This window comes from Neoarius graeffei, chromosome 8 (assembly GCF_027579695.1).
Source record: "Neoarius graeffei isolate fNeoGra1 chromosome 8, fNeoGra1.pri, whole genome shotgun sequence".
Lineage (NCBI taxonomy): Eukaryota > Metazoa > Chordata > Actinopteri > Siluriformes > Ariidae > Neoarius > Neoarius graeffei.
Window position 1 is genome coordinate 86,388,870 of NC_083576.1, and position 26,220 is coordinate 86,415,089.

At 41.8% G+C, this 26,220-nt stretch overlaps 1 protein-coding gene across 1 annotated transcript in view; it reads right to left on the bottom strand.

The window, feature by feature from the left end:
- tmtc3 (transmembrane O-mannosyltransferase targeting cadherins 3) overlaps positions 1 to 26,220 on the bottom strand; it is a 177,777-nt gene that overhangs the window by 15,213 nt on the left and 136,344 nt on the right. Inside the window, exons 10-11 of the mRNA XM_060928418.1 lie at positions 15,027 to 15,138; positions 97 to 200 (exon numbers count right to left, since the gene is read on the bottom strand). Of these exons, the coding sequence (XP_060784401.1) occupies positions 97 to 200; positions 15,027 to 15,138 (216 nt within the window). The remainder of the gene's footprint in view (positions 1 to 96; positions 201 to 15,026; positions 15,139 to 26,220) is intronic.

Sequence of the window (26,220 nt, forward strand, 5' to 3'; positions counted from 1 at the left end):
TGTTTAACAACCTCATTTCTTTAACAAAAACAAAACACAAACACATCAGTAAATCAGTGCATGTTCTCCATAATGAAAAACGATTTCATCTCGTACCTGTGGCATAAGAGATTTAGCAACCAGATACGCCTCTTCAGCTTCTTTGGATCGATTGAGGTTCTTGTACGTTCTTCCGACGTTCATATGGGCACCGATGTCGTCTATAAAAGCAGAACAAAATGCCAAAATTGTTAAATCATATATTCTAACAAATATCCCTAAAGGCCCGGTCCTACAATACCAATACTGATAGCTATAACTATAAACAAATGGGTCTCCTGCAGCTTATGTGGTTGGCGCTCACACCAGACTGATAACGATCCCTATAGCCCAGGCCTGGGTTTATCCAGATCAGCGAGATTGCTTCTGGAGCCATTTTTCCAGGCCTGGACCTGATCCGATAAACATCTGACCAATCAGGTCATTGTTTCCATGTGTTGTTGTCTGAGCGTGTGTCTGTGAAGATTCTCAGTCATCCAGGTCATGGTAAACTGTGGGTGGTAGAAGAGAGCAACTGGACTTGCTTGAAGATTCTTGAAGCCGTTTCACTTCTCATCCGAAAGGCTTCTTCAGTTCTGTCTGACTAGTAGGGAGTAGCAGGTATTTATCCTCTCATGGATGAAAAGCTCATCTAAGGTGTCGTTGAGTCATCCTGTTGGTGTGGGTCACTGGGGGCCGTTCCAGGTTGACAAAAAGGGCTTCTGACCATTTTTGTCAACCTGGAACGGCCATCACTGAACAGAGGTGGGGGTCTAAGACATCATTTATCAGCCACCTACAACGCAGTCCTTGGCGCACTTCCCAGATAACTGAATGCACACCAAAACCCAGCTGTTTTCAGTGACTCACAGGAGGGCGGATACCCCTTTTCCACCAAATCAGTTCCAGGGCTGGTTCGGGGCCAGTGCTGGTGCTGGTTCACAACTCGTTCAACTTGCGAGCCAGCTGAGAACCAGTTTGCTTTTCCATAGCTCGCGGTGCTAAGGGAAGCCACGTCATTACATCGCTACGTTTGCATAAACCTTGGCGCGAACATCGAAGCAAAAACAACACGGAAGAAGCAGCAGCAGCAGCAACAACAACAACGACGATAATAATGGATGACTTCGCGTTTGTACAGCTGCTGCTTCTCGTCGCTTAAAAATGGTGATCTTTCGTGGTCTTGTTATTGTTGTTGGTCTTAACAACTCCGCCCCCCCGCTGACGTAATCGGTTCTTTCCTCTGGCCCAGCAGAGAGTTGGTGCTAGCCTGGAACCGGTTTTTCTGGCCCCAGAGCCAGTTCTTTGTCAGTGGAAACAGAAAACCCGGTTCCAAACTAAGCACTGGCCCCGAACCAGCCCTGGAACTGCTTTGGTGGAAAAGGGGCATAGAGAGAATCAGCATTCCATTGATCACGTTAACGGGCAATCCATCGATCACCCTAACGACTCTCGAGGCCGTTCACATCCAGCCCCCAGTGACCCACACCAACAGGATGACTCAACGACACCTTAGATGAGCTTTTCATCCAGGAGAGGATAAATACCTGATACTCCCTACTAGTCAGACAGAACTGAAGAAGCCTTTCAGATGAGAGGTGAAACGGCTTCAAGAATCTTCAAGCAAGTCCAGTTGCTCTCTTTTACCACCCACAGTTACTGAGCATGTGCGATTTTCCCTAAACAGCTTTGTACATCCTTGTTGCAGCCTGAAGTCACGGAATACGGTTTCACGAGGAAAAAAAAACACAAAAGTGCGGCTCTTTTATTCACGGATGTGTGATTTTCCATGAAGTAGATTAATAAAGTAAACATATAAACACAGGTAAGATATTTTAATCATGAACTTCGGCAGTCCAAACATTTGTTTTTGACTTCTTAATTTATCCGTGATGCATTTTTTCATCTGTATGAAATCAGTAACCCATCTGTAATTTAAGGGTTGTTTTACAATCATACATGTCAACCTTTGGTCAATCAAACCTGTATAACCAACCTCCAAAATCCGTATTTCCCTGATAAAATCCATATAAGATGCAAATTAAAATAATTTACCTAAAATGTGAATGATAATTAACAATGATATATCCCAGTTACTTTTTATTCAATATTAATAACAATAAACCTTCAGAATGAATACAAAGCTCCAATGTTTAACAAAAACACACTCTAATGTTCTGAATTGTACTCCATGACAGCTTTTTAAGCAGTCTGCACCAATACCTCACGAGGCTGCATGTCACAGCAAGTGTCTGTGTTGATCTTGTCGGAGTGCCCATTCAGAATCTTTTCAGTCGCTAGTGAAAGTCGCTCAACTGGAAATACGCGTTTCAAACAAAATGTTACTTCCCGGTTGGCGGGATTCTCGCAATGCGGTGTGCGCATGATCAGAAGTGGAACGAAGTCTCGCTACCACAAGATAACGCGCGATTTCATAAGACTCTTTACTGGGTGTCTGTGGTGTACAGTACGTTTGTAAATGTTATGCGCTCTTTTATCATCGTGGGAATTGATTATAGCTCTAAATAAATATTGAAGTTTTTTTTAAAGAATCCATATAACTTTATTTGTACGCCCGTATACTACGTTTATTGAATCAAATCCGTATAAAATACGGACATTCCGTATAGGTTGACATGTATGTACAATCAGGGGACAAAGTTTGTGTCACAGGGGTCCAAAATTCAAATTGATTCAAACTGGTTCTTGTACCAGTTTTTAAGTGAAGGACAAGTTAAAGAACAGATTTCAGGTAATTTTTTGACGTGTGTATGGTAGTTTTGTGTAATCTGCTATAAGATGGGAGAAACAAACGAAGTGATTCTCGGAGAGGACTTTTTTTTTTGACAATTCAGAATCAGCTACTTCCATAGTGCTTTTAAATATAAGCTTTGTGTTAGTTGTCTCTAATATTTATGTCCCAATATCTTGACCACATTTTAGGATGAAAATAATTATTTTAGATATGTTATTTTATATAGAAAAATTAGCTGTCTCGGAGAGGACATTTTTTTTTGACACAATTCCATACTAATTTGATCAAAATAGTCTGAAAACTTACCGGCATTCAACATTAAAACTTAACTATGTGTCCAATGATATGGAACCAAATATTTGTTTTATGGTATAAAGAATGATTTAAGTGCATCCCTTTTGGAGCTACCTGTGGTCAAAAAAGCACTTTTTCTAAATGACACGAGTAATTTTGCTAAATATGACATATTGCCATACATTCACCAAAAATAACATTATCACCAAATTTTTTTTTTTGCATGGTAAATAGAGCTATCACAGGGCTACAATAAACAACCAAGTTTATTTCGTCAAGCCTTTTGATATTGAAGATAATTGCTGTGTTCACACTTAAACCAGTACGAAAGTGGTATAACTGTAGCGATACAAAGTATACCGGTACAGTTTAGTGCATCTGTCCACACTAGCGAGAAATGTTTGTGGTTTTCTTTCACGGTAGTTGAAATGCACGTGCGCGAAATGTTTCCATGGTTACCGAGTAACTTCCTTCCGAGAATATATGGCATCCGTTATTTCGAGATCTCGAGAAAACAAAACAATTATTTCATGATCTCAGCTGGATCACTGTATCTCCGTCGGTAGAGACGAAGCCGGGCCAGTCTTCTGCGGAGGTGCCGCGGACTCATTTTGAAATTATCCCTTATTAAAAGACTTAATGCAATCTCTCCCTGCGTCAACCCCTGATCAAAATATTGCCTTATTAGGTGATCGATTATTCCAGACATTCTAATGACCAAAGTTGCGTCTATACAGAATGAGAAATAGCCCCAAAGTCAGCATATCACAAGTCTCTTGGCGCACCTGAATGAACCATTTCTCAGCTGTTTACTCGAGATCATGAAATAATTTTGTTTTCTTGAGATCTCGAATTAGTTGTGTTGTTTTCTCGAGATCTCGAATTAGTTGTGTTGTTTTCTCGAGATCCTGAATTAATTATGTCGTTATCTCGGGATAACAAGGTGAATAAAAAAAAGGATTATATGAAGGGCCTCTCTCGGCTTCCGTACGGATGAAACAACGTGTGTGTGCTTTTTGTTGTCAGTGTACAGTCTGTATTTCTGGTGGTCATTTATTCAGTCGAATCGTATAAAACGCGCGAGGCAGTTGAGAAAGAAACAAAGAAAACGAATCTCCGTTCTTCACTATTTATTCAGCGAAGACATCGATTGAGGTGTCTGACTTTGCGCATGCGCATTATATTTGTATCGATATAGAGCCGCTTCATCTGTCCACACTACAGCGAAGCGCTACAGTACCGATACTGTACCGGTACGGAATCCATACATTTGTGGGTTTCGTACCGATACATGTTTTTTTTTTTTAAGATTCTTTTTTGGGCTTTTTTCACCCTTATTATTGGATAGGACAGTGCAGAGACAGGAAACGAGCGGGAGAGAGACGGGGAGGGATCGGGAAATGACCCCGGGCCGGAATCGAACCCGGGTCCCCGGACCCATGGCACGGCGCCCCATCCACCCGAGCCACGACGCCCCCACCGATACAGTTATACCGCTACAGTACCGGTATAGTTGCTAGTGTGGACAGGTGTTGCGGTACGAAAGTAGTTTCGTATCGGTACAAAATCCCTAGTGTGGACAGGGTAATAAAGTGTTAAATGTGATTTTTAGCTTGCGTACCCTGATTGTAAAACAACCCATACTGAAACGTCTGTGGCCAATCCGTAAATCATCCGAGATGCACCCGGATTAAAATCCGTAACCACTCCGTATTTATTTTGTATTCTTTTTTTATTATATTTCCGTAATCCACGACCTATCCGTATTATATCAACCACCAGTGTGTGTGGATGGGTTGTTTTGGAGTCCAAGCTGTACAGCACGAGCTGAAATAATGTGCTACTACTTGGGAAAAACTTCCATGACTATTCCTCAGTCGGATGCGTTTACCATATTTCCCTGAGTGTCAGGACCAACTGGGATTATAGTCGGGATTATAGTTGTGGTGGGCGGCACGGTGGTGTAGTGGTTAGCGCTGTTGCCTCACAGCAAGAAGGTCCTGGGTTCGAGCCCCGGGGCTGGCGAGGGCCTTTCTGTGCGGAGTTTGCATGTTCTCCCCGTGTCCGCGTGGGTTTCCTCCGGGTGCTCCTGTTTCCCCCACAGTCCAAAGACATGCAGGTTAGGTTAACTGGTGACTCTAAATTGACCGTAGGTGTGAATGTGAGTGTGAATGGTTGTCTGTGTCTATGTGTCAGCCCTGTGATGACCTGGCGACTTGTCCAGGGTGTACCCCGCCTTTCGCCCGTAGTCAGCTGGGATAGGCTCCAGCTTGCCTGCGACCCTGTAGAACAGGATAAAGCGGCTAGAGATAATGAGATGAGATTATAGTTGTGGTGTTTCTGCTCCAGACTGGAACGAATTTCAGACAGACGGACAGTCAGAGTTAGAGTTATCGGTGTTGTGGGACCGGGCCCTTACCGCGTAACCATGTAACCACCACCCTGTTTTTCCACAACACACGGCTGGCGTTTTGCTCATGTGATCGTGACGGATAAAGACGTCTCAGCAAGACGGTGAGCTTTTCTGACTCATGGAACAGTGTTTCTGCAGCTTGGTGTGAAACCAATAACATGACTTTCACACCTCAGGAGCCCCAGCGTGATGAAAAGCAAACTGACGCAAAAATACAGACTCTTCAAAAACCTGTGAAAAACCCCGACACGGCGTTCGAAGCTGCTAATGTGTGTATACTGGCAGTGAACAAGCTATAAAACTTAACTACGCTCTGACATAGATGCATGTGAGTGAGACGTCCCATAAGGCCGTCTTTTTTTTTTTTTTTTTGGCTTTTCTATAATGCTGAGTGCTGTTCATAGCCATATCGCCGAAATCGTATTGAGCGGCTTCCAGGAATCATCATGGACTTTATCTGAGACGAATTTACTCCGATTTAAACTTCACAAGAAATTAACAATGCAATTCTCGCAGGGACAAGTGATGAAAAAGAAAAAATAAATAAATCTGAAACAAACGCGATGGCTGCAGACCCGTCCAAGAATGAAGACCAGGAGGGGCCTGGGGGCCACCTGAAGCCACATATTGAAATTGTAAAATGTATTTGGCTTCAAACACATGGATTTGTGCAATCCCCTCTCATTTTTATCCCCAGAACATGCCCAGACTTGATCCAGTGTGAACAATGAACATGCATGTCTAATCAGAGTAAATCAGATTACTCGGATGATCGACGATCATTTTTAATATTCGAAATAATAACAATAATTTAACAATGAACAATGCGTCTACATGTAAAAGCATACACACTCACTGGCCACTTTATTAGATACAACCATACACTTGCTGTTTTATGCAGTTATCTGATCAGCCAATGGTGTGTGGTTAGCACTGTCGTCTCACGGCAAGAAGGTTCCGGGTTTGAACCTCACAGCCGACGGGGGTCTTTCTGTATGGAGTTTGCATGTTCTCCCGGTTTCCTCCCACAGTCCAAAGACATGCACATTAGGTACCCGTAAAATGCCCAGCCACTGGGGTTACACAAGCCAGTGCATACTTGATGCTGGTTCCAAGCCCGGATAGACTGGGGAGGGTTGCGTCAGAAGGGCATCCGGTGTAAAAACCTACGCTGTTTCAAACACGTGGATCATGATGATCTGCTGTGGTGACCCTTAACAGGAGCAGCCGGAAGATGATCATTTAAACCAGCCAATCCCTTGACAGCAGCACAATGATCCAAATCAAGAGCTTCAGTTAACGTTCACAATGTTCAAACGTCAGAACGGGATAAATTGTGATGTTAATTTTTGCGTGACTTTCTTTCACTGTGGCAGGGTGTTGGTTTGAGCCACGAGTATGGGGTTTGAGGATTTCCAAAACGGCTGAGGTTTTCACACGCAACAGGCTTTGCACAGAACGGTGCAAAAAACACAGAGTTCTGTTGGTGGAAACATCTTGTTGATGACAGAGGTCGGAGGAAAATGGACGGGTTCGAGCTTTTTTTTTTTTTTGCCACGAAGGATATCGTATCTCATATAATCACTCTTTACAACTGTGGTGAGCAGAAAAGCATCTCAGCATGCAACAGCAGAACAGAACACCACACCACATTGGGTTCCAGTCCTGTGAATCTTAGGCTACGTTTACATTAGACCGTATCTGTCTCGTTTTCTTCACGGATGCACTGTCCGTTTACATTAAACCGCCTGGAAACGGGAATCCGCTGGCGTCCACGTATTCAATCCAGATCGTGTCAGCTCCGGTGCTGTGTAAACATTGAGAATACGCGGATACGCTGTGCTGAGCTCTAGCTGGCGTCGTCATTGGACAACGTCACTGTGACATCCACCTTCCTGATTCGCTGGCGTTGGTCATGTGACGCGACTGCTGAAAAACGGCGCGGACTTCCACCTTGTATCACCTTTCATTAAAGAGTATAAAAGTATGAAAATACTGCAAATACTGATGCAAATACTGCCCATTGTGTAGTTATGATTGTCTTTAGGCTTGCCATCCTTCCACTTGCAAGTGGTAAGTGATATGCGCTGGGATCACACACACAGCGGCTCAGTCCCGAATCACTGCTCGTGCGCTTCACTCGCGCGCTCTGTGAGCTGCGCAGGGCCGGAGTGCGCACCCTCCAGAGGGCACTCGCTGTTCAGGGCGGAGTGATTTGGAGCACAGGATGCCTGCGGAGCCGAGCGTATCCGTGTATTGGCGTTGCTGTGTGCACGCAAATCGTGTATTGGTGTTGCTGTGTGCACGCTAATCGTTTTAAAAACGTTAATCTGATGATCCGCTGATACGGTCTAATGTAAACATGGGCTTAGACTCACGAACCAGTTCCTATTAAAGTGGCCGGTGAGGGTATATTCAGGATGATAAAGTAATGGTTTGAATGGTCTAGGGATGTTAACCGATGACCGTTTGACCAATGGTTGACCGAATCAACGTCAACCGGTTAATTTTTTTTTGGTTGTCGGTTAAAAAAAAAAATCAATCGTTTTGAAGCTGCCGATTTTGGAGCGGAGAACCTGGAATTCTGTGTTGTAAATGCTTGGGGCATGCCATGCGGTGTAAGGACGACAGCTGACAAATCAGAAACACCCATTCGGTCATGTCCCGCCCTCCTGCCCCAGTTGAAGACAGCTGACACTCGGCGAAAGAAAAGTCTCAGTGTTGGATTACATTTTACTACGATGTTAACCAGGTACGTAACATCAAGGAAATTCTTGACTATCAAAGAAACAAGAACACGGCGCAGGAATGAAGTCGATGGTTGATTAGTCTGGTGAATATTAATGTCAACGTAATAATAATACACAAGATCTGAACTAAAACCTGGTTACTCACTGATGTTACTTAGCATCAGACAGTTGCTATATTAGCTTAGCGGCTAATCAGCTCAGCTCCAGCTATCCCAGGGGTTTTCAAAGTGTGGGAGGGTCAGCCCCCCCTCGGAGAGCAAATAAACAACAGCACCCTCTCTTACAATTTTTGTTGTTGCTATACTTAATGTTCCATTCGTATTTTTAAAAAATGGTTGTTGTACACATTTTTCTTTTTCTCTGTTTCACATTTTAAACATCTGTGCTTTTTAAAACATCTTGTTTTACACATTTTAAACATCTCATAGCATCGTTAGCTAGCACCTCTTGGCAGACAACACACTGTGGCAGTGGAGCATCTTCAGATCCAGTCCATGAAAATCCAAACTTTAAATAATCGTGGTCATACTTCCTTCTTTTTTCAGTCCCCCTAGGATTCCGCGGGCCTTTTTTGTGATTGTTGCGGGCTAAAATGTCTGATGTTGCGGGGGGTTTCCAAAAAATTGCGATGAAAGTTGCGGTGTTTTTTAGGTTTTTGTTGCGATTACATTGCGGGAGGAAGTGAAGGTTGCGAGAAATTGTTGCGATTTTCTCTTTTTGTGATTAAAATTGAGTGATATGTTAAATATTAAGTTATTACTGAAAAACTATTGATTAAAAAAACAAAGACACTGAGAAATGGTCCGATAAACAACTTTACCAATATAAAAGATTACCAGGACTACAAAAATGCAGAAAAATAGGCTTTACTTATCCAAATGCTCCTGTTGGTTCAAAAGTTAAAGTGCAGAGAACCTCACAGCACAACATGAAGTTACCTTAAAATATAATATAAATGCCTCAGCTTTCATGGAAGAAAAAAAACTATTAATACTAGTACTGTGTGCAGGCAGTCTCTCCTGAAGACTAAATTAAACAATAATTATAAACTAATAAAATAAATGGCTCAGGCTTCATAGAAGAAAAAAAAACAATTTGAACAGAATCTCACAGTATGATGCTGAAGCTGCCTAAACAATGGAAAATAAAATACCATTTTGGCAAAAATGTTGGCATCCATTAATTTCTTGTATTAAGTAAAAAAAAATAATAAAGTGCACACAGTCCTTCACTGTAAACATAACACACTTTCAGTAACAGAATTTAAGCCTATTCATGCAGTGTTGCCAGATACTGCTGACGCTTTCCAGCCTAAATATGTTCAAAACCCGCGAAAATGCACTTAAAACCGCCCAATCTGGCAACACTGCGCGCATGCTGTTTCTCTTGAACGTATACACGGAAGTAAGGCGGAAGATAGTTTGTCGACATCACCTCAAGACGACGCCAACGATTGGTCAAATTTGCGGGAAAGTTGCGGTAATTGGATATAATTGCAACACCGCCCTGAATTCACGGGGATTGGTTGAATTTGCGCTGAAGTTGCAAATCGCAACATCCTGGAGGCTCTGGGTTTTTTTTGCTTGGCCCAGACTTTGTCTCCTCACTCACTGTAGCTTTAGGTACTAAAAAATCTATCCATTTTGTCTCTGGCAAAGGCTAGCTGAAGTTCACTAAATGTCCGCAATAGTAACTTATTCTGGTTTATTTTTCCACACGTTGCGCCCCCCCGAAGAACTCTGGCGCCCCCAGGGGGGGCGCGCCCCACACTTTGAAAAGCCCTGAGCTATCCCATTCCTAATGGCTGTGTACAATTAGCAGCCATGTAACCGTAATATCAGTAGCTGGAAAACAATTGCAGTATGAGGTCTCTGTGGCTCACTTCGAAGAAAAGTGCCTAGTCCGTAGCAGTATGCAATATCAACACACAGCCGACTGCAGTTAATAACGCTGACTGTGAAAAATAAAGTATTAGGCTAGACTTTTTAGCTTACAAATTACTATTCTAGAGCCTCCTATTTTCCGTTTCAAAAAACATTAAATTCCGTTTCAGAGAATGGCTAATTCCGTTTCAATTCCGTTTCAGACAATTTGTTTCAGTTATATGCTCAAATGACAACTAAATTGGCATTTTTAGATTTTCAACATATAAGATACATAATTCAGAATCAGAATTCTTAAGTACATGTAATAAATGCATGAAATTTTATGTTTCAGGTAACTGGTGTTGGGAGGCATCTGCATGTTTGTTGTCCTTGTGCATCTATCCCTGTAACCCTGCTTTACTGGCCTGCTGGAGTACAACTTCATATAAAGCTTTAAACTTTCTGTACACAGTCTACACTAAATTTCACTTCACTGAAAATGTGTTTCTTTCATTTATTTAAGACTGTAGTTAATTAGTGCTGTTAACTTGATTGTTGACTGGCTCCTGCTATTTTCTTTAAAACTTTATATTGCATATTAATACTTTTATGGTTATCCTTACTCTTTATACATGTACATTTAAATAAAACAATCTCGGTTATCATTTTATCCATGTTTTTCAAACTTTTATTCGTTGTTATGCTTACAATGTTTTCAGTGCAACGACAGGTCTAACAAAGTGTGTGACGGTGTCCATTTAATATATACTTTAAATGATTCAAGTTATTTAACACTTAACTCTATTATTAGTTTAATTTACATTTTGCCTGTAAATTATTAATTTAATAATCTTCAAACTCTTTATATAGAAAATCATTCTTTGGAACCTAACTTCTTATTTAAGAACATAAACCATTAAATCATGAAAATAATCAGTTGCTATTATACAGTGTTGGGCACGTTACTTTCAAAAAGTAATTAGTTATAGTTACTTTTCCCAAAAAGTAACCGAGTTAGTAACGGAGTTACTTTGTCATAAAAGTAACTAATTACCAGGGAAAGTAATTATTCCGTTACATTTTGTTCCCCCTCAAAAAAATCAAATTCAATTAGTGTAATCATAATAAAAGTGAATGTTAAATGTGTTTAATGACTGAAATGGACACTTAACAGAACCAATTAGTAACGTTATCTACACTATATTAATATTTTTGTGGGACAATGTGAGATAAGATATCTATCAAATATAATATATTTTTGTAGTTATTAAAATTATGTTACTAATTAAATACTGGCCACTGACGAGGACAAACGCTTTGTTCCTCGACATAATGTGCATTGCACGTAAACACTCTTGCCTTTTATTTCAAGTAATGAAAAGTAATGGCTGTATTTCCAGTGTGAAAGCGCAGTGCTGGGCTGACCGCTCGCCATCGCTGGGTCTTCCGATTGAAAGAGCGCACAGTAGTGCAGTAGGCGTGGCCTACCTACGTATGTTGTCCAAATCTACTCTGATTGGCTTACTGTGCCGTTGTCTCGTGTCTCCCCGCCCCACACTAAAGCAGAGTAAAGAAAGGCTGAACGAGCAGCGTGCCAGATGAGAACAGCTTTAATAAAGTAACGCATAGTATTTTATTGTAAGTAACGGGAACGGCATTATAACGATGTAAAAAGTAATTAGTTAGATTACTCGTTACTAAAAAAAGTAACGCCGTTAGTAACGCCGTTTATTTCTAACGCCGTTATTCCCATCACTGCTATTATATAATGTTAAACTGAAAAGCCTTGGTGCAGATTACTAATGGAAATCTGACTGTTCAAAATCTGCCTTCAAGATCACCATTATAATACAGCATTAGGAGTTCCTTTGTGCTTGAAAATATTCCGTGGCCACGCATTAATAACGCATGGGAACGAGATCCTATTCCGTGGCCACGACTTGTTTAATGCGTGGGAACGAGATGATGATTATTAGGTGGCCACGAATTAATAACGCGTGGCCACGAGAAGTGTTCGTCATTTCATCACTGAGACTGTTGACTTTCTGGCATCAGTAGCTTCAGCCGCAAATATGGACAAGTTTGATCTGATTTCGTTTTATTTTAATCTAGGAATGAAATGATATCTTTAAATCACTTGCAGTTAGACAGGGAGTAATTCTGAGCAACAGACACTTAATTCGGCTGCTCAAAAAGCACGGGCTCAAACGTAGACAATATGCTGACCTCGGGGAAGTTATAGATTTCATCATACAGGATAAATCCTGTATTTATTGCCCAATTGACGGCCGCTCAAAAACTGGACATCATCCCATCAGGCTGGAACTTGAATCATCTCGTGGCCACGCGTTATTAATTCGTGGCCACCCAATAATCATCTCGTTCCCACGCATTAAGCAAGTCGTGGCCACGGAATAGGATTTCGTTCCCACGCGTTATTAACTCGTGGCCATGGAATATTTTTTTTCACCCATGTCACCAGAGGGGCTCCATAGATTCCGTTTCTGAGCACTAATTCTGTTTCTGACCCCAATTTCCGCGATCGCGGAAAATCGGAGGCCCTACTATTCTGGGTTTTTTTTTAAATTATTATTAGAAGGCACATCGAGTTTAGTCCTGCCTTGGCCAGTGCATTCTGAAAGTATGTTTCGGTCTGTAGCCAACAATGCATGTTACTGCAGATTATATCTCTCCACACAAACTAAAGGCGCAGATGCCGACTTTCGGAGGGAAGGGGAGAGAATGAAATGACAGCGGTGTGTGGAGGGGGAGTGACAAACGCAGCTTTTATGTCTGTGAGCCAAGTCGGTGACGGCTTCAGAGCAACTTCAATACCATGCAGTAATGGCGTGTTGATATTGGTAACGGCGTTATAACGATTGTAGCTAATTAATTAGATTACCCGGCGTTATAACAGCCTTTATTTTAACGCCGTTATTCCCATCACTGAATGTTATGTAATTCTTCTAGCACTTTATTTTCAACGCCATCATGGCCAACTGAAACTGTCTCTAAGCTGGAGCCATTTGTCCTCCGCTCCGATACAAACCCCTCGGCATCAGTGCCGCGTTTGACTAAACGTTTCGCGCTGTAGAAAAGGTAATGTGAGTGGAGGGCAGCGACTGGGACTGAATGTGCGGATGCTCGCGGTTAGATTTAGAATAGATTCGAATAATTCCAATTCTAGAATTTTAAACTCATAGGTTAACCGACTTTAACCGGCTAATGAGGCTCGGTGGTCGGTCAAGATTTTTTTTTTAGTTTTCGCCATCCCTAGAATGGTCTGCGCAGAATATTGTAGTGTTTAGCAGAACTGAATTCTGAAGCGTCACGCGAGTCCCGACGTACTTTCGACAGGGATGGACGAGATCGAGTGCGTTTCCACACAGACTGATTATTCAAAATACTGATATTTAACCGACCTCACGCTCTGTAGTTGATGGTACCGGTGCAAAGTTCACGCTCAGCTGATTGAGCTTTTCAATAAATGAACCCTCCCAGCTTCTCGCTCACCATACGGTAATTTTATGCCCATTTCTTCTTATAGCCACACCCACCTAAATTATTTTTTTTCATTGGAAGAATCCAACTCTCAAAATTGCTGCAATACATCACACGCGTCAATGACCGCCATTTTGTTCATGCCGCGTAGTTCACATACAGCATCGCAATCCACGAACAAGATCAACCGTGAGCGCCTGCTCATTTCCGTATCCCCCCGCTCTCGTTTATATCAGAACGCAAGCGATCGAAGGAAAAGGACACTTATTATGAACGTTGACTTCAACAAATAATGAACCCTGAAACAAGTAAATAAAGAGCCGTGTCTCTCCCCAGGGATTTCAAACAGCATCCTGGTAAACTGGCATTCTGAAATAGCATTTTACTTCTTGAAACAGCGTCAAAGTCCACCCTGTATGTTTCGTAAACACGTTCAGTCGATAAACAGGAAGTCGATGTGCGACAGACCTGAAAACGGTATATATGGTATAGAACCCCAAGCTGAAGCTTGGTACCAAATATCAAGCAGGTGTGATTTGTAGTTGCTGACAAAAGTGTTACGAAAATGTTGTAAATCCACGCTATATGTTTTGTAAATACGTTCAGTTGATAAACAGGAAGTCGATGTGTGACAGACCTGAAAACGGTATATATGGTATAGAACCCCAAGCTGAAGCTCGGTACCAAATATCAAGCAGGTGTGATTTGTAGTTGCTGAGAAAAGTGTTACGAAAATGTTGTAAATCCACGCTATATGTTTCGTAAACACGTTCAGTTGATAAACAGGAAGTCGATGTGCGACAGACCTGAAAACGGTATATATGGTATAGAACCCCAAGCTGAAGCTCGGTACCAAATATCAAGCAGGTGTGATTTGTAGTTGCTGAGAAAAGTGTTACGAAAATGTTGTAAATCCACGCTATATGTTTTGTAAATACGTTCAGTCTGTAAACAGGAAGTCGATGTGTGACAGACCTGAAAACGGTATAGAACCCCAAGCTGAAGTTTGGTACCAAGTGGCAATGATTTGTGGTTACTGAGAAAAAGGGCGTCTCAGACGGACGGAGATACGGACTGGTGCTATAAATAATAATGATCCCAAACCAACCAATCAGCAACGTCGACACTCTGTGAGCCGAGAAGCACTAAGTAAGCAGCCAGTATTGAAACGTACGTTGGAAATCCAGAAATAACGCCAACCATGACAGACGGGACTAGATCTAGTTGCGGAGCCTGAACCCCCCCCAATCATGTCCAGTATTTACACCGATCTCATAAATGACCCTCGGAGACGTTTAAAAATCAGCCCGAGTGAGTCCAAGGACGCACAGATAACTCGGCGAAACTTGAAATTACCAGCTGCTTTTAATGATTTGCATCTTAAACGCTCCTCAGCGCTGTAGGTGTCGGGTGTGAGCCGTGACTCATACCTGGTTGTACTCTTGTAGCCTGGAGGAAATATCTGAGTGCTCGCTCATAATCGTTCTGGTTCTCCAGAGCGTGGCCGACGTTGTTCCAGAGTTTGGCGTTGTTCTTGTTCACCTGGAGAAAGGCAATTTTGGGTTACATGTCAAAGTTATGTGAGGATACAAAGGATGTGACATTGCTACGTGTATGATTTAGTAATCCTTGTGCTGAGATTTAAGATTTTACATCCAAGACAGAATCACGAGGCACTGTACGGCAGTATCCGCCAGTTTGGGAAATGAGGATAAAATACGATCTTTGACTTTATCCATGGCATGGTTGGAAGTACCAGATGGGCTGGTTGGAGTATTTCAGAACTTGCTACATGGAATGGCATGACAAAAAAAAAAAAAATCCAGTTCTGCAGGTAGAAATGCCTTACTGAGTCTTAAAGGGACAGGACAGAGAAGAACGACCAGACTGGTTCAATGTTCTCAAGTCACCAGTCTCTGTGGTGAGCAGAAATGAACGCGCCACTTGCCGAACCTTGAGGCAGACGTTTGAAGAACAGCACGAGACCACATTCCTGTTTTTGCTCGCCAAGAACAGGAATCTGAGGCTACAGCGAGCACCGAAACTGGCAAGGTGAAGACTGGAAAACGATCAACGCTGTTCAACTGTTCGGACGCTACGCACCTGGATGACCATCACATTTCCCCATCCTGATGCAAAATACGAACCTTGACTGAAGCGCTTCATCTGTATTTGCACAATTTTATACACTGCATGAAGAACCAGGTGTACAAGTATTCCGAATAAAGTGAAATGTAGTGTAATAAACACATGCTGGCATCAAAGTGATTGTGGTTTTTTCGTTGGCGCAAATTGTTACTCTCACTCAGGATCTTTCTCCTTTATTATTATTATTCTCTTAACCTTTTTTAGGATGCTATTTCTCCCTCAGTTTTCAACCAATCAGTCGTCATCAAATTTCACGTGAAGAACCCCTCTGGGTTAAACTACACTGCTATGAGTTTTGGTGCTGATCTGGAGTGATCCATGAAAAATGGGATTTTTTTTTTCTGTCCCTTTTCATGATTTTTTTTTTTCAAATCAGTTTTTTTTTGTCGTTCAGTGTGGCAGGTTGCAACTTTTCCTCACTACGTGTCATTCTCTATCTCTTACCGTTCCAGATTTACAGGGTACATTCACATCGAAAGTATCATCTATAGGGTTCGCCAACTCTTGCGGCACTAATGACTCACACTGGCACAATTAAGGCGCAATCAGCGCACGCTTATTAGGACGCCAAAGACTAATTTAGGTTGCAAAGTACTGACTTGTTCAGACACCTTACCGAGCCTTGCGCGGTTTTGATTTCCTGGTTTCTGAATTCATAGTTCCTGTTCCTCGTCCGCCTTTGTCTGTGCCTAGGACATTCTGTTTGCGCCTCACCCGACCTACTGCTTGTTTACCGTTTCTGATTCATGCCTGCCGATTTGGACCGTTTGCCTGATTGCACTGCACTTTTCTTAATAAATATCTTCTGTACACACATTTGTCTCCACCCATCCTTGACCGGTACGGTGACCAGATATCCTGCTTTGTCACAGCTCGCGCAAATTACTGTGACTTCAGTCGTCACAGTCCTTTTTTTTTTTTATATATATAAACAAGTATGAATAAATGAGCATGGTATCAGACCGATATCAGTACATCCCTAGTTAGGTCAATATCACTAATTTCTAAATTTGATTCAAGATGTATTAGAGAAAAAAAAAAGCTTGGCAACACACAAAGTCCTGGAAGACCATGTAAAACAACAAGTGGATGATCCCAGAATTCTTTCCTTGGTGAAAAAAAACCCCTTGACAATATCTAACCAAGTCAAGAACACTCTTAGGGAGGTAGGCCTGAGGTGTCGAGGGGTACATTTTCTGCTCAGATTCGATCAAATGCTGCCAAACTGGTAAGACAGCACTTCATAGTACAGATAAATAATGACTCAAAACACACAGCGAACGCAACCAACAAGCTTCTTGAGGCAAAGAAATGGAATGTTCTTCAATGGCCGAGTCAGTCTTCACAACTGAGCCGCTTTTTCACTTAGTAAATACAAAACGAAGGCAGAAGGACCCACAAACAAGTAGCAAAGGCCTGGCAAAGCATCTCATCTCATCTCATTATCTCTAGCCGCTTTATCCTTCTACAGGGTCGCAGGCAAGCTGGAGCCTATCCCAGCTGACTACGGGCGAAAGGCGGGGTACACCCTGGACAAGTCGCCAGGTCATCACAGGGCTGACACTTAGACACAGACAACCATTCACACTCACACCTACGCTCAATTTAGAGTCACCAGTTAACCTAACCTGCATGTCTTTGGACTGTGGGGGAAACCGGAGCACCCGGAGGAAACCCACGCGGACACGGGGAGAACATGCAAACTCCACACAGAAAGGCCCTCGCCGGCCCCGGGGCTCGAACCCAGGACCTTCTTGCTGTGAGGCGACAGCGCTAACCACTACGCCACCGTGCCGCCCCGCAAAGCATCTCAAGGGAGGAAAATCAGCATTTGTTGCACTGCAAAAAATAAAAATCTTAGGAAGTTTATTTGTCTATTTCAGAGCCTAATCTAGGAATTTGAAAATAGAGGACAGATCCCTCAGTAGTTGCAGAAACAGGGGACAGAAAATATTAACATGGGTAAAAATATCCCTCATTTGTTCCAGTTAGTGGGGACAGAAAAATAAGTAATACATTGGTAGATGGCGGCACGGTGGTGTAGTGGTTAGCGCTGTCGCCTCACAGCAAGAAGGTCCTGGGTTCGAGCCCCGGGGCCGGCGAGGGCCTTTCTGTGTGGAGTTTGCATGTTCTCCCCGTGTCCGCGTGGGTTTCCTCCGGGTGCTCCGGTTTCCCCCACAGTCCAAAGACATGCAGGTTAGGTTAACTGGTGACTCTAAATTGAGCGTAGGTGTGAGTGTGAATGGTTGTCTGTGTCTATGTGTCAGCCCTGTGATGACCTGGCGACTTGTCCAGGGTGTACCCCGCCTTTCGCCCGTAGTCAGCTGGGATAGGCTCCAGCTTGCCTGCGACCCTGTAGAAGGATAAAGCGGCTAGAGATGATGAGATGAGATGAATGAGACATTGGTAGATATTTTCAAGAGTACATCTATAAACAGAACAGTTTTATTAATCTTTACTTTTAGAATATCATTAACATAATACTAAATTGAACTTTCAACAAGAAAAATTAAATAAATTACTAAAAAAAAAAACTAGCAATCATGTAGAATGTGTAAGATTACCAGGACTACAAAAATGCAGAAAAATAGGCTTTACTTATCCAAATGCACCTGTTGGTTCAAAAGTTAAAGTGCAGAGAACCTCACAGCACAACATGAAGTTACCTTAAAATATAATATAAATGCCTCAGCTTTCATGTAAGAAAAAAAAAAAAACTATTAATACTAGTACTGTGTGCAGGCAGTCTCTCCTGAAGACTAAATTAAACAACAATTATAAACTAATAAAATAAATGGCTCAGGCTTCATAGAAGAAAAAAAAACAATTTGAACAGAATCTCACAGTATGATGCTGAAGCTGCCTAAACAATGGAAAATAAAATACTATTTTGGCAAAAATGTTGGCATCCATTAATTTTTAAGTAAAAAAAAAAGTGCACACAGTGCTTCACTGTAAACATAACACACTTTCAGTAACAGAATTTAAGCCTATTCATGCAGTGTTGCCAGATACTGCTGATGTTTTCCAGCCTAAATATGTTCAAAACCCGCCAAAATGCACTTAAAACCGCCCAATCTGGCAACACTGCGCGCATGCTGCTTCTCTTGAACGTATACACGGAAGTAAGGCGGAAGGTAGTTTGTCGACGTCACCACAAGACGACGCCAACGATTGGTCAAATTTGCGGGAAAGTTGCGGTGATTGGATAGAATTGCAACACCGCCCTGAATTCACGGGGATTGGTTGAATTTGCGTTGATGTTGCAAATCGCGAAATCCTGGAGGCTCTGAATGTTATGTTTGGATGAGACAGAACGATATGCCATGTGATTTTGGGTATTTTTAAAACACTTCACACGATTGGTTGAGATACACTGTCTTCCGGTTCAGTGACCAATGATATAATACGTAGTTCACAAAACTGTTTTACCCGCTAAATAAACCATTCGGAATACTTCGGTCCTTTCCGATTGGTGTGTAAACAACGCTATATTTACCGCAGTGCTTGCTAGCTGGTGCTGACAAATTGATACGCACAAGATTCAGTAAAACGCGACTACACGCTCTCTACTTATAAATGCGCGACAAAATGAATAGATACGCAACATCACTCTCGCGCCCAAAAAGTGGATGTGCGACAGACAGATAAAAAACGCGTATCATCGCGTATTACGCGCCCTAGATTAGGCTCTGTATTTTCAAGTCAAAACATCTAGCCACCCTTATTATAAGACATAATTGCCCAACAAGCAAAACCTCATTTAGCTAGAAAGGCTAGTTTTTAGACAGTCCATCTTGAAAATCTTGTATAGACAAAATGTCTTGAAAAAGTCTTATTTGGAGCACCTTCGAAAATAAGTTTTTTTTTAAACAAGTAAGTACATTTTGGACATTTGTCAAATGCGGTTCATCTTGTTTCAAGAAAAAAAAAGTATGCTTGTTTTGGGAATAAATGAACTTTACTGAAATCTTTGAATCTTTCATTACAATTCATACATTTCAATAGTCAGTGCCCCCAAAATGCACTGCTGCTTTGGCGTTGTGTAAGCACTAAGTCAAAATGCGTAGACTTTTTTTTTTTTGGTGCCTGAGGTCCTGGGGAAGTGGAATCTTAAGAGATGTTTTAATGTTTGAACGTTGAAATAAACTTGTTGCAATGCTACACGTGTCGTCAACTTGATTCAAGATAGTCTCTGGACTCATATCTAGAGTATTTTACTAATTACAGGTCACAAAAGGAGAATCTTTTAAGCTAGCAATGCTTAGTTGTAGAATTTAAAAATCCTAATATTAGTATATTTATCTTAAATTCAGGTTTTACTGCTAAGACTTTGTCATGAATTTAAGTGAAATAGCCTTAAAATGAAATAAATAAAAATGACTTGAACGGCTAAATGTAAGAAGTACGATCTTGTTATAAGAACTATTTTGATTATTTTGAGTTGATCAGATCTCGCATAATAAACTTCCCCAATCTTATTTTGGAATTATTTCATCTAAAAACAGGTTAGAGTTTTCATCTTACTTTAAGAAATCTTACCAAGTCAAATTTGACTAGTTCCATTGGCAGATCTTTTTCACCTGATTCAAGCAAATACGCTTTGTTTTAATCTTTTATTTCTTATTTTTGAAAGGCCATTTTTTGCAGTGTGATGTCCATGGATGGTCATTCACGACAAAGGATCTGAAACCAAGTATTAACAATAAATGACTTGCAACCACGTGATCAAAACGTGCTACATCATGAGCGTCCGCCATGATGGTGGATGTACAAAGCGACGAGGATGGCAGCCACTGAAAGAAAATTCAACAATGCTGAATTTTCTCAGCATCACCACGATTTGAACGCTCGAGCAAAGAACTGATACAAAGACTCGATAGATATATGTAGTTCTGACTCATATTATTTTAAAAAGTCAGACTTTTCTGAAGACAAGACGCTTCTATTGACCCGAGTCCCCAGATTTCACGTTCTATCTATCTGGTTCGGCTGCCGAAGAATCGAGTCCGACCTTGGACGAAAAACACAGCCCGTGTTCTGAGTGGGCGCCCAGTCTGGATTGTTTCTATCATATAATTTTGCTGGCACTCCGAGAAGCGAAATGGTAATACACGTGTTAAAATTATAACAATGACCAAGTGAACCGCGACAAGAGAGAACGCTCGTTTTATAGCAAAAATCTAGCAACACGAAATAAAATTCTTCCATGATATTATCGAGAAAGCTTTAGAATCTCACCTGAGATAAACTGACTACTGCAAACACGAGCTGTTTTGGTTTTAGCCTCTGTTAGATCAGCTCTGCTGATGTTGTTCAGCCGCGCTCGTCTCTTCTCCGTACTAAGCCTCAGAGTTTCCTCGCCCTCTTTCCGAATCACGGACGGAATTCTAAAAAATCGGAACGTGCCATGGTCACGAGTACTGTAGTGACCACGACCATAATACAGCACAAAGATATAGCACGGCTAAAAGAACGCTTAAAGCAGTGGAAAAACAAAGAGTTGCGCACGCGGGATTATGTTTAGTATGGAATGTCGCTTGACCCCGTATTTGTATCTCCACCAACATGGCCGACATCCGGGTTTCTATTTTGCTTTGACGTCACTTGCGAGTCGAGGATGATGCTTACAAGTATGGTAGTTTGTCCAATTACTTTTAAGCCTGTGAAAATGGATGGACGATGTTTAAAAAATAAATAAATAAATAAATAAATAAATAACCAATGCTAAGGGTTATAGTTTTATTAAAGCCTTAAATTAAAGCTGAAAGTCTACACTTCAATCTTGATGGCTTCACTTCAAATCCAATGAGATAGTGGACAGAACCAGAATTATGGAAATTGCATCACTGAACAAATACTTATGGACCCAATTGCACTTGACGCCATTCTTATCACCACCACCACCATCACAGGTGCTGACCGCAAAGTCATCGGAAATTTTCAGGGGGTTTTCTTTATTTATTAAAATCATGCATGACATTTTCCTGTCCCCCTGCCGCCAAGAACCACATTACGCGGACGAATGGGATGTGATCATTTTGATGTCCTGAGGGTCTCCGTTATGGAACTGGTTTCCTCCCTGCTGAGGTAAACAGTACGGCCCTATGGAAACAGGAAACACCTGAACGTGAGGTAGGAGCTTTAACTAATTAGCATAACTCTGGAACTGTGTCACACCAAGATGGCGACGTGCAGAAAACATTGTGACTCTGCATCGACACTGACTCGGAAAGTTCTGAGTCGCAGGGATGTAATTTGTAGTAGATGTTCGCGAATAGATGGGTGAAACAAAAAGACGAATAAATACAACCCCGATTACAAAAAAGTTGGGACAAAGTACAAATTGTAAATAAAAACAGAATGCAACGATGTGGACGTTTCAAAATTCCATATTTTATTCAGAATAGAACATAGATGACATATCAAATGTTTAAACTGAGAAAATGTATCATTTAAAGAGAAAAATTAGGTGGTTTTAAATTTCATGACAAAAACACATCTCAAAAAAGTTGGGACAAGGCCATGTTTCCCACTGTGAGACATCCCCTTTTCTCTTTACAACAGTCTGTAAACGTCTGGGGACTGAGGAGACAAGTTGCTCAAGTTTAGGGATAGGAATGTTAACCCATTCTTGTCTAATGTAGGATTCTAGTTGCTCAACTGTATTAGGTCTTTTTTGTCGTATCTTCCGTTTTATGATGCGCCAAATGTTTTCTATGGGTGAAAGATCTGGACTGCAGGCTGGCCAGTTCAGTACCCGGACCCTTCTTCTACGCAGCCATGATGCTGTAATTGATGCAGTATGTGGTTTGGCATTGTCATGTTGGAAAATGCAAGGTCTTCCCTGAAAGAGACGTCATCTGGATGGGAGCATATGTTGCTCTAGAACCTAGATATACCTTTCAGCATTGATGGTGTCTTTCCAGATGTGTAAGCTGCCCATGCCACACGCACTAATGCAACCCCATACCATCAGAGATGCAGGCTTCTGAACTGAGCGCTGATAACAACTTGGGTCGTCCTTCTCCTCTTTAGTCCGAATGACACAGCGTCCCTGATTTCCATAAAGAACTTCAAATTTTGATTCGTCTGACCACAGAACAGTTTTCCACTTTGCCACAGTCCATTTTAAATGAGCCTTGGCCCAGAGAAGACGTCTGCGCTTCTGGATCATGTTTAGATACGGCTTCTTCTTTGAACTATAGAGTTTTAGCTGGCAACGGCGGATGGCACGGTGAATTGTGTTCACAGATAATGTTCTCTGGAAATATTCCTGAGCCCATTTTGTGATTTCCAATACAGAAGCATGCCTGTATGTGATGCAGTGCCGTCTAAGGGCCTGAAGATCACGGGCACCCAGTATGGTTTTCCGGCCTTGACCCTTACGCACAGAGATTCTTCCAGATTCTCTGAATCTTTTGATGATATTATGCACTGTAGATGATGATATGTTCAAACTCTTTGCAATTTTACACTGTCGAACTCCTTTCTGATATTGCTCCACTATTTGTCGGTGCAGAATTAGGGGGATTGGTGATCCTCTTCCCATCTTTACTTCTGAGAGCCGCTGCCACTCCAAGATGCTCTTTTTATACCCAGTCATGTTAATGACCTATTGCCAATTGACCTAATGAGTTGCAATTTGGTCCTCCAGCTGTTCCTTTTTTGTACCTTTAACTTTTCCAGCCTCTTATTGCCCCTGTCCCAACTTTTTTGAGATGTGTTGCTGTCGTGAAATTTCAAATGAGCCAATATTTGGCATGAAATTTCAAAATGCCTCACTTTCGACATTTGATATGTTGTCTATGTTCTATTGTGAATACAATATCAGTGTTTGAGATTTGTAAATTATTGCATTCCGTTTTTATTTACAATTTGTACTTTGTCCCAATTTTTTGGAATCGGGGTTGTAGATCTTTTCTCTGTTCCTGCTTTTGTGTTCTCGTTTCTTTCTCTGTAAGATCAAAACACTCTGTGTAAAACTCCAGACTCGCTACCGTGGAGTCGAACCCATGCATTCTAAGGCTAGCTAGAATGATTTAGTTATCGGTCCAGAAAAATGACACGTCACAGCAATAACCTCGCTCTATCTTGCAGTCGCACTCACTAAGCAGGCTCTCCTTTTCTTTTCTGCCATGTTCGCCCATGCCGACTTGTTTTGGTTAAAAGTAGCTCAAACGCCCCACGGTGGCCACGTGATGCGATATTGTTGCTCGCTCGCTTCAGCGATCTCCATAATCGTAAAACGTGGGACGCTTTTTACCTCGGCAAAACGTTCACACACAGGATATACGGTGTGCACGCACGCGCAGCAGAGAAACATCTCCAAACCCCAGCAGCAATAGAACTAGAAAAATTTTTGACCCCAGAATTCAACTATGCAATCAGAACCTTGAAATAAATATAAAAACAGCTGCATTCTTGTACACTGTACGGGTGAAAAAGTACAAGCTGTATTTTATTTGCTTCCCAGGTTGTGTCACAGTTGGATGGTGTTTTACGGTAACTGATCTGCACTGAGTATTCTAATTGCCCTTCGGGGATAAATAAAGTTTTGTCTGATCTGATCTGATCTTCTCATGGAGGTTGAGCAAGACCATGTTTTTCTCGCGTGTGGTTTTTGGTCTTCTGTGATGCTGCCATGTCCTCAGTGTACTGAAGGAACGGGCCTGGGAAAAATCTTGTCGGAGGCTGCTGCAGCTGAATTCCAACAAGCCGCTTAAATAAATACATTTAAAAAACAAATTCAATATTAGGTTTTGAGGAAAACTGTGCATTCCTGGCAGGAACATTTTGATATCTTGACTTTAAGAACACACATTTCACACCAGAAACAACATGGAGACGTATTTATTCATTTTTATTTATTTACTTCCTTACCCTTGGCGTTGGTCTACAGATACCATATTGCATAAGGACCCAGTTAAACGAACCCAGCGGTAAACGCGGGTCTAATCAGTACAGTCCGGTCTAATCAACATCAAAACAAAGAGCACTTACCCGGTCTACACAGACGACCGAGGACAAAGATTTTAAACGTTTAAATGATTGAAATTCGTAACGATTATTTCTCCACTGAGATGTTAGCATGAACAGTTACACTACCGTTCAAAAGTTTGGGGTCACTTTGAAATTTCCTTATCTTTGAAAGAAAAGCACTGTTCTTTTCAATGAAGATCACTTTAAACTAATCAGAAATCCACTCTATACATTGCTAATGTGGTAAATGACTATTCTAGCTGCAAATGTCTGGTTTTTGGTGCAATATCTCCATAGGTGTATAGAGGCCCATTTCCAGCAACTCTCACTCCAGTGTTCTAATGGTACAATGTGTTTGCTCATTGCCTCAGAAGGCTAATGGATGATTAGAAAACCCTTGTACAATCATGTTAGCACAGCTGAAAACAGTTGAGCTCTTTAGAGAAGCTATAAAACTGACCTTCCTTTGAGCAGATTGAGTTTCTGGAGCATCACATTTGTGGGGTCGATTAAATGCTCAAAATGGCCAGAAAAATGTCTCGACTATATTTTCTATTCATTTTACAACTTATGGTGGTAAATAGGCGGCACGGTGGTGTAGTGGTTAGCACTGTCACCTCACAGCAAGAAGGTCCGGGTTCGAGCCCCGTGGCCGGCGAGGGCCTTTCTGTGCGGAGTTTGCATGTTCTCCCCGTGTCCGCGTGGGTTTCCTCCGGGTGCTCCGGTTTCCCCCACAGTCCAAAGACATGCAGGTTAGGTTAACTGGTGACTCTAAATTGAGCGTAGGTGTGAATGTGAGTGTGAATGGTTGTCTGTGTCTATGTGTCAGCCCTGTGATGACCTGGTGACTTGTCCAGGGTGTACCCCGCCTTTCGCCCGTAGTCAGCTGGGATAGGCTCCAGCTTACCTGCGACCCTGTAGAACGGGATAAAGCGGCTACAGATAATGAGATGGTGGTAAATAAAAGTGTGACTTTTCATGGAAAACACAAAATTGTCTGGGTGACCCCGAACTTTTGAACGGTAGTGTATATTATAAAAAGTGTCTGAACATCCATGTGTGCGCGCGTACACAAATTGTTCTGAGAGGTAAGAAATCTAGACATTTAAAGCAAAACAGCTGTAGTCATTACTATGCTGAAGGAGGCGTGGCCATTCTCATCACACTTGCTCGTTAGTAGGTCACATGACCATAACACCTCGTTTCTTCAACCTCGTTTCGTCTTGACTATATTTTCGATTCATTTTACAACTTATGGCGGTAAATAAAAGTGTGACTTTTCATGGAAAACACTAAATTGTCTGGGTGACCCCAAACTTTTGAACGGTAGTGTAGAAGAGGATGATGAGGCTCGCATGCGAATTTTACCTCAGGCGATGAGACTGAGACTTAACGCGATAATCAACTTACTTCCTCAATAAATCCTTTCCAAATTTATCAGTGGACAAGCAGATTCGGTGAAATACGTAGACGTGTACAAGTTAGCATGGAGTC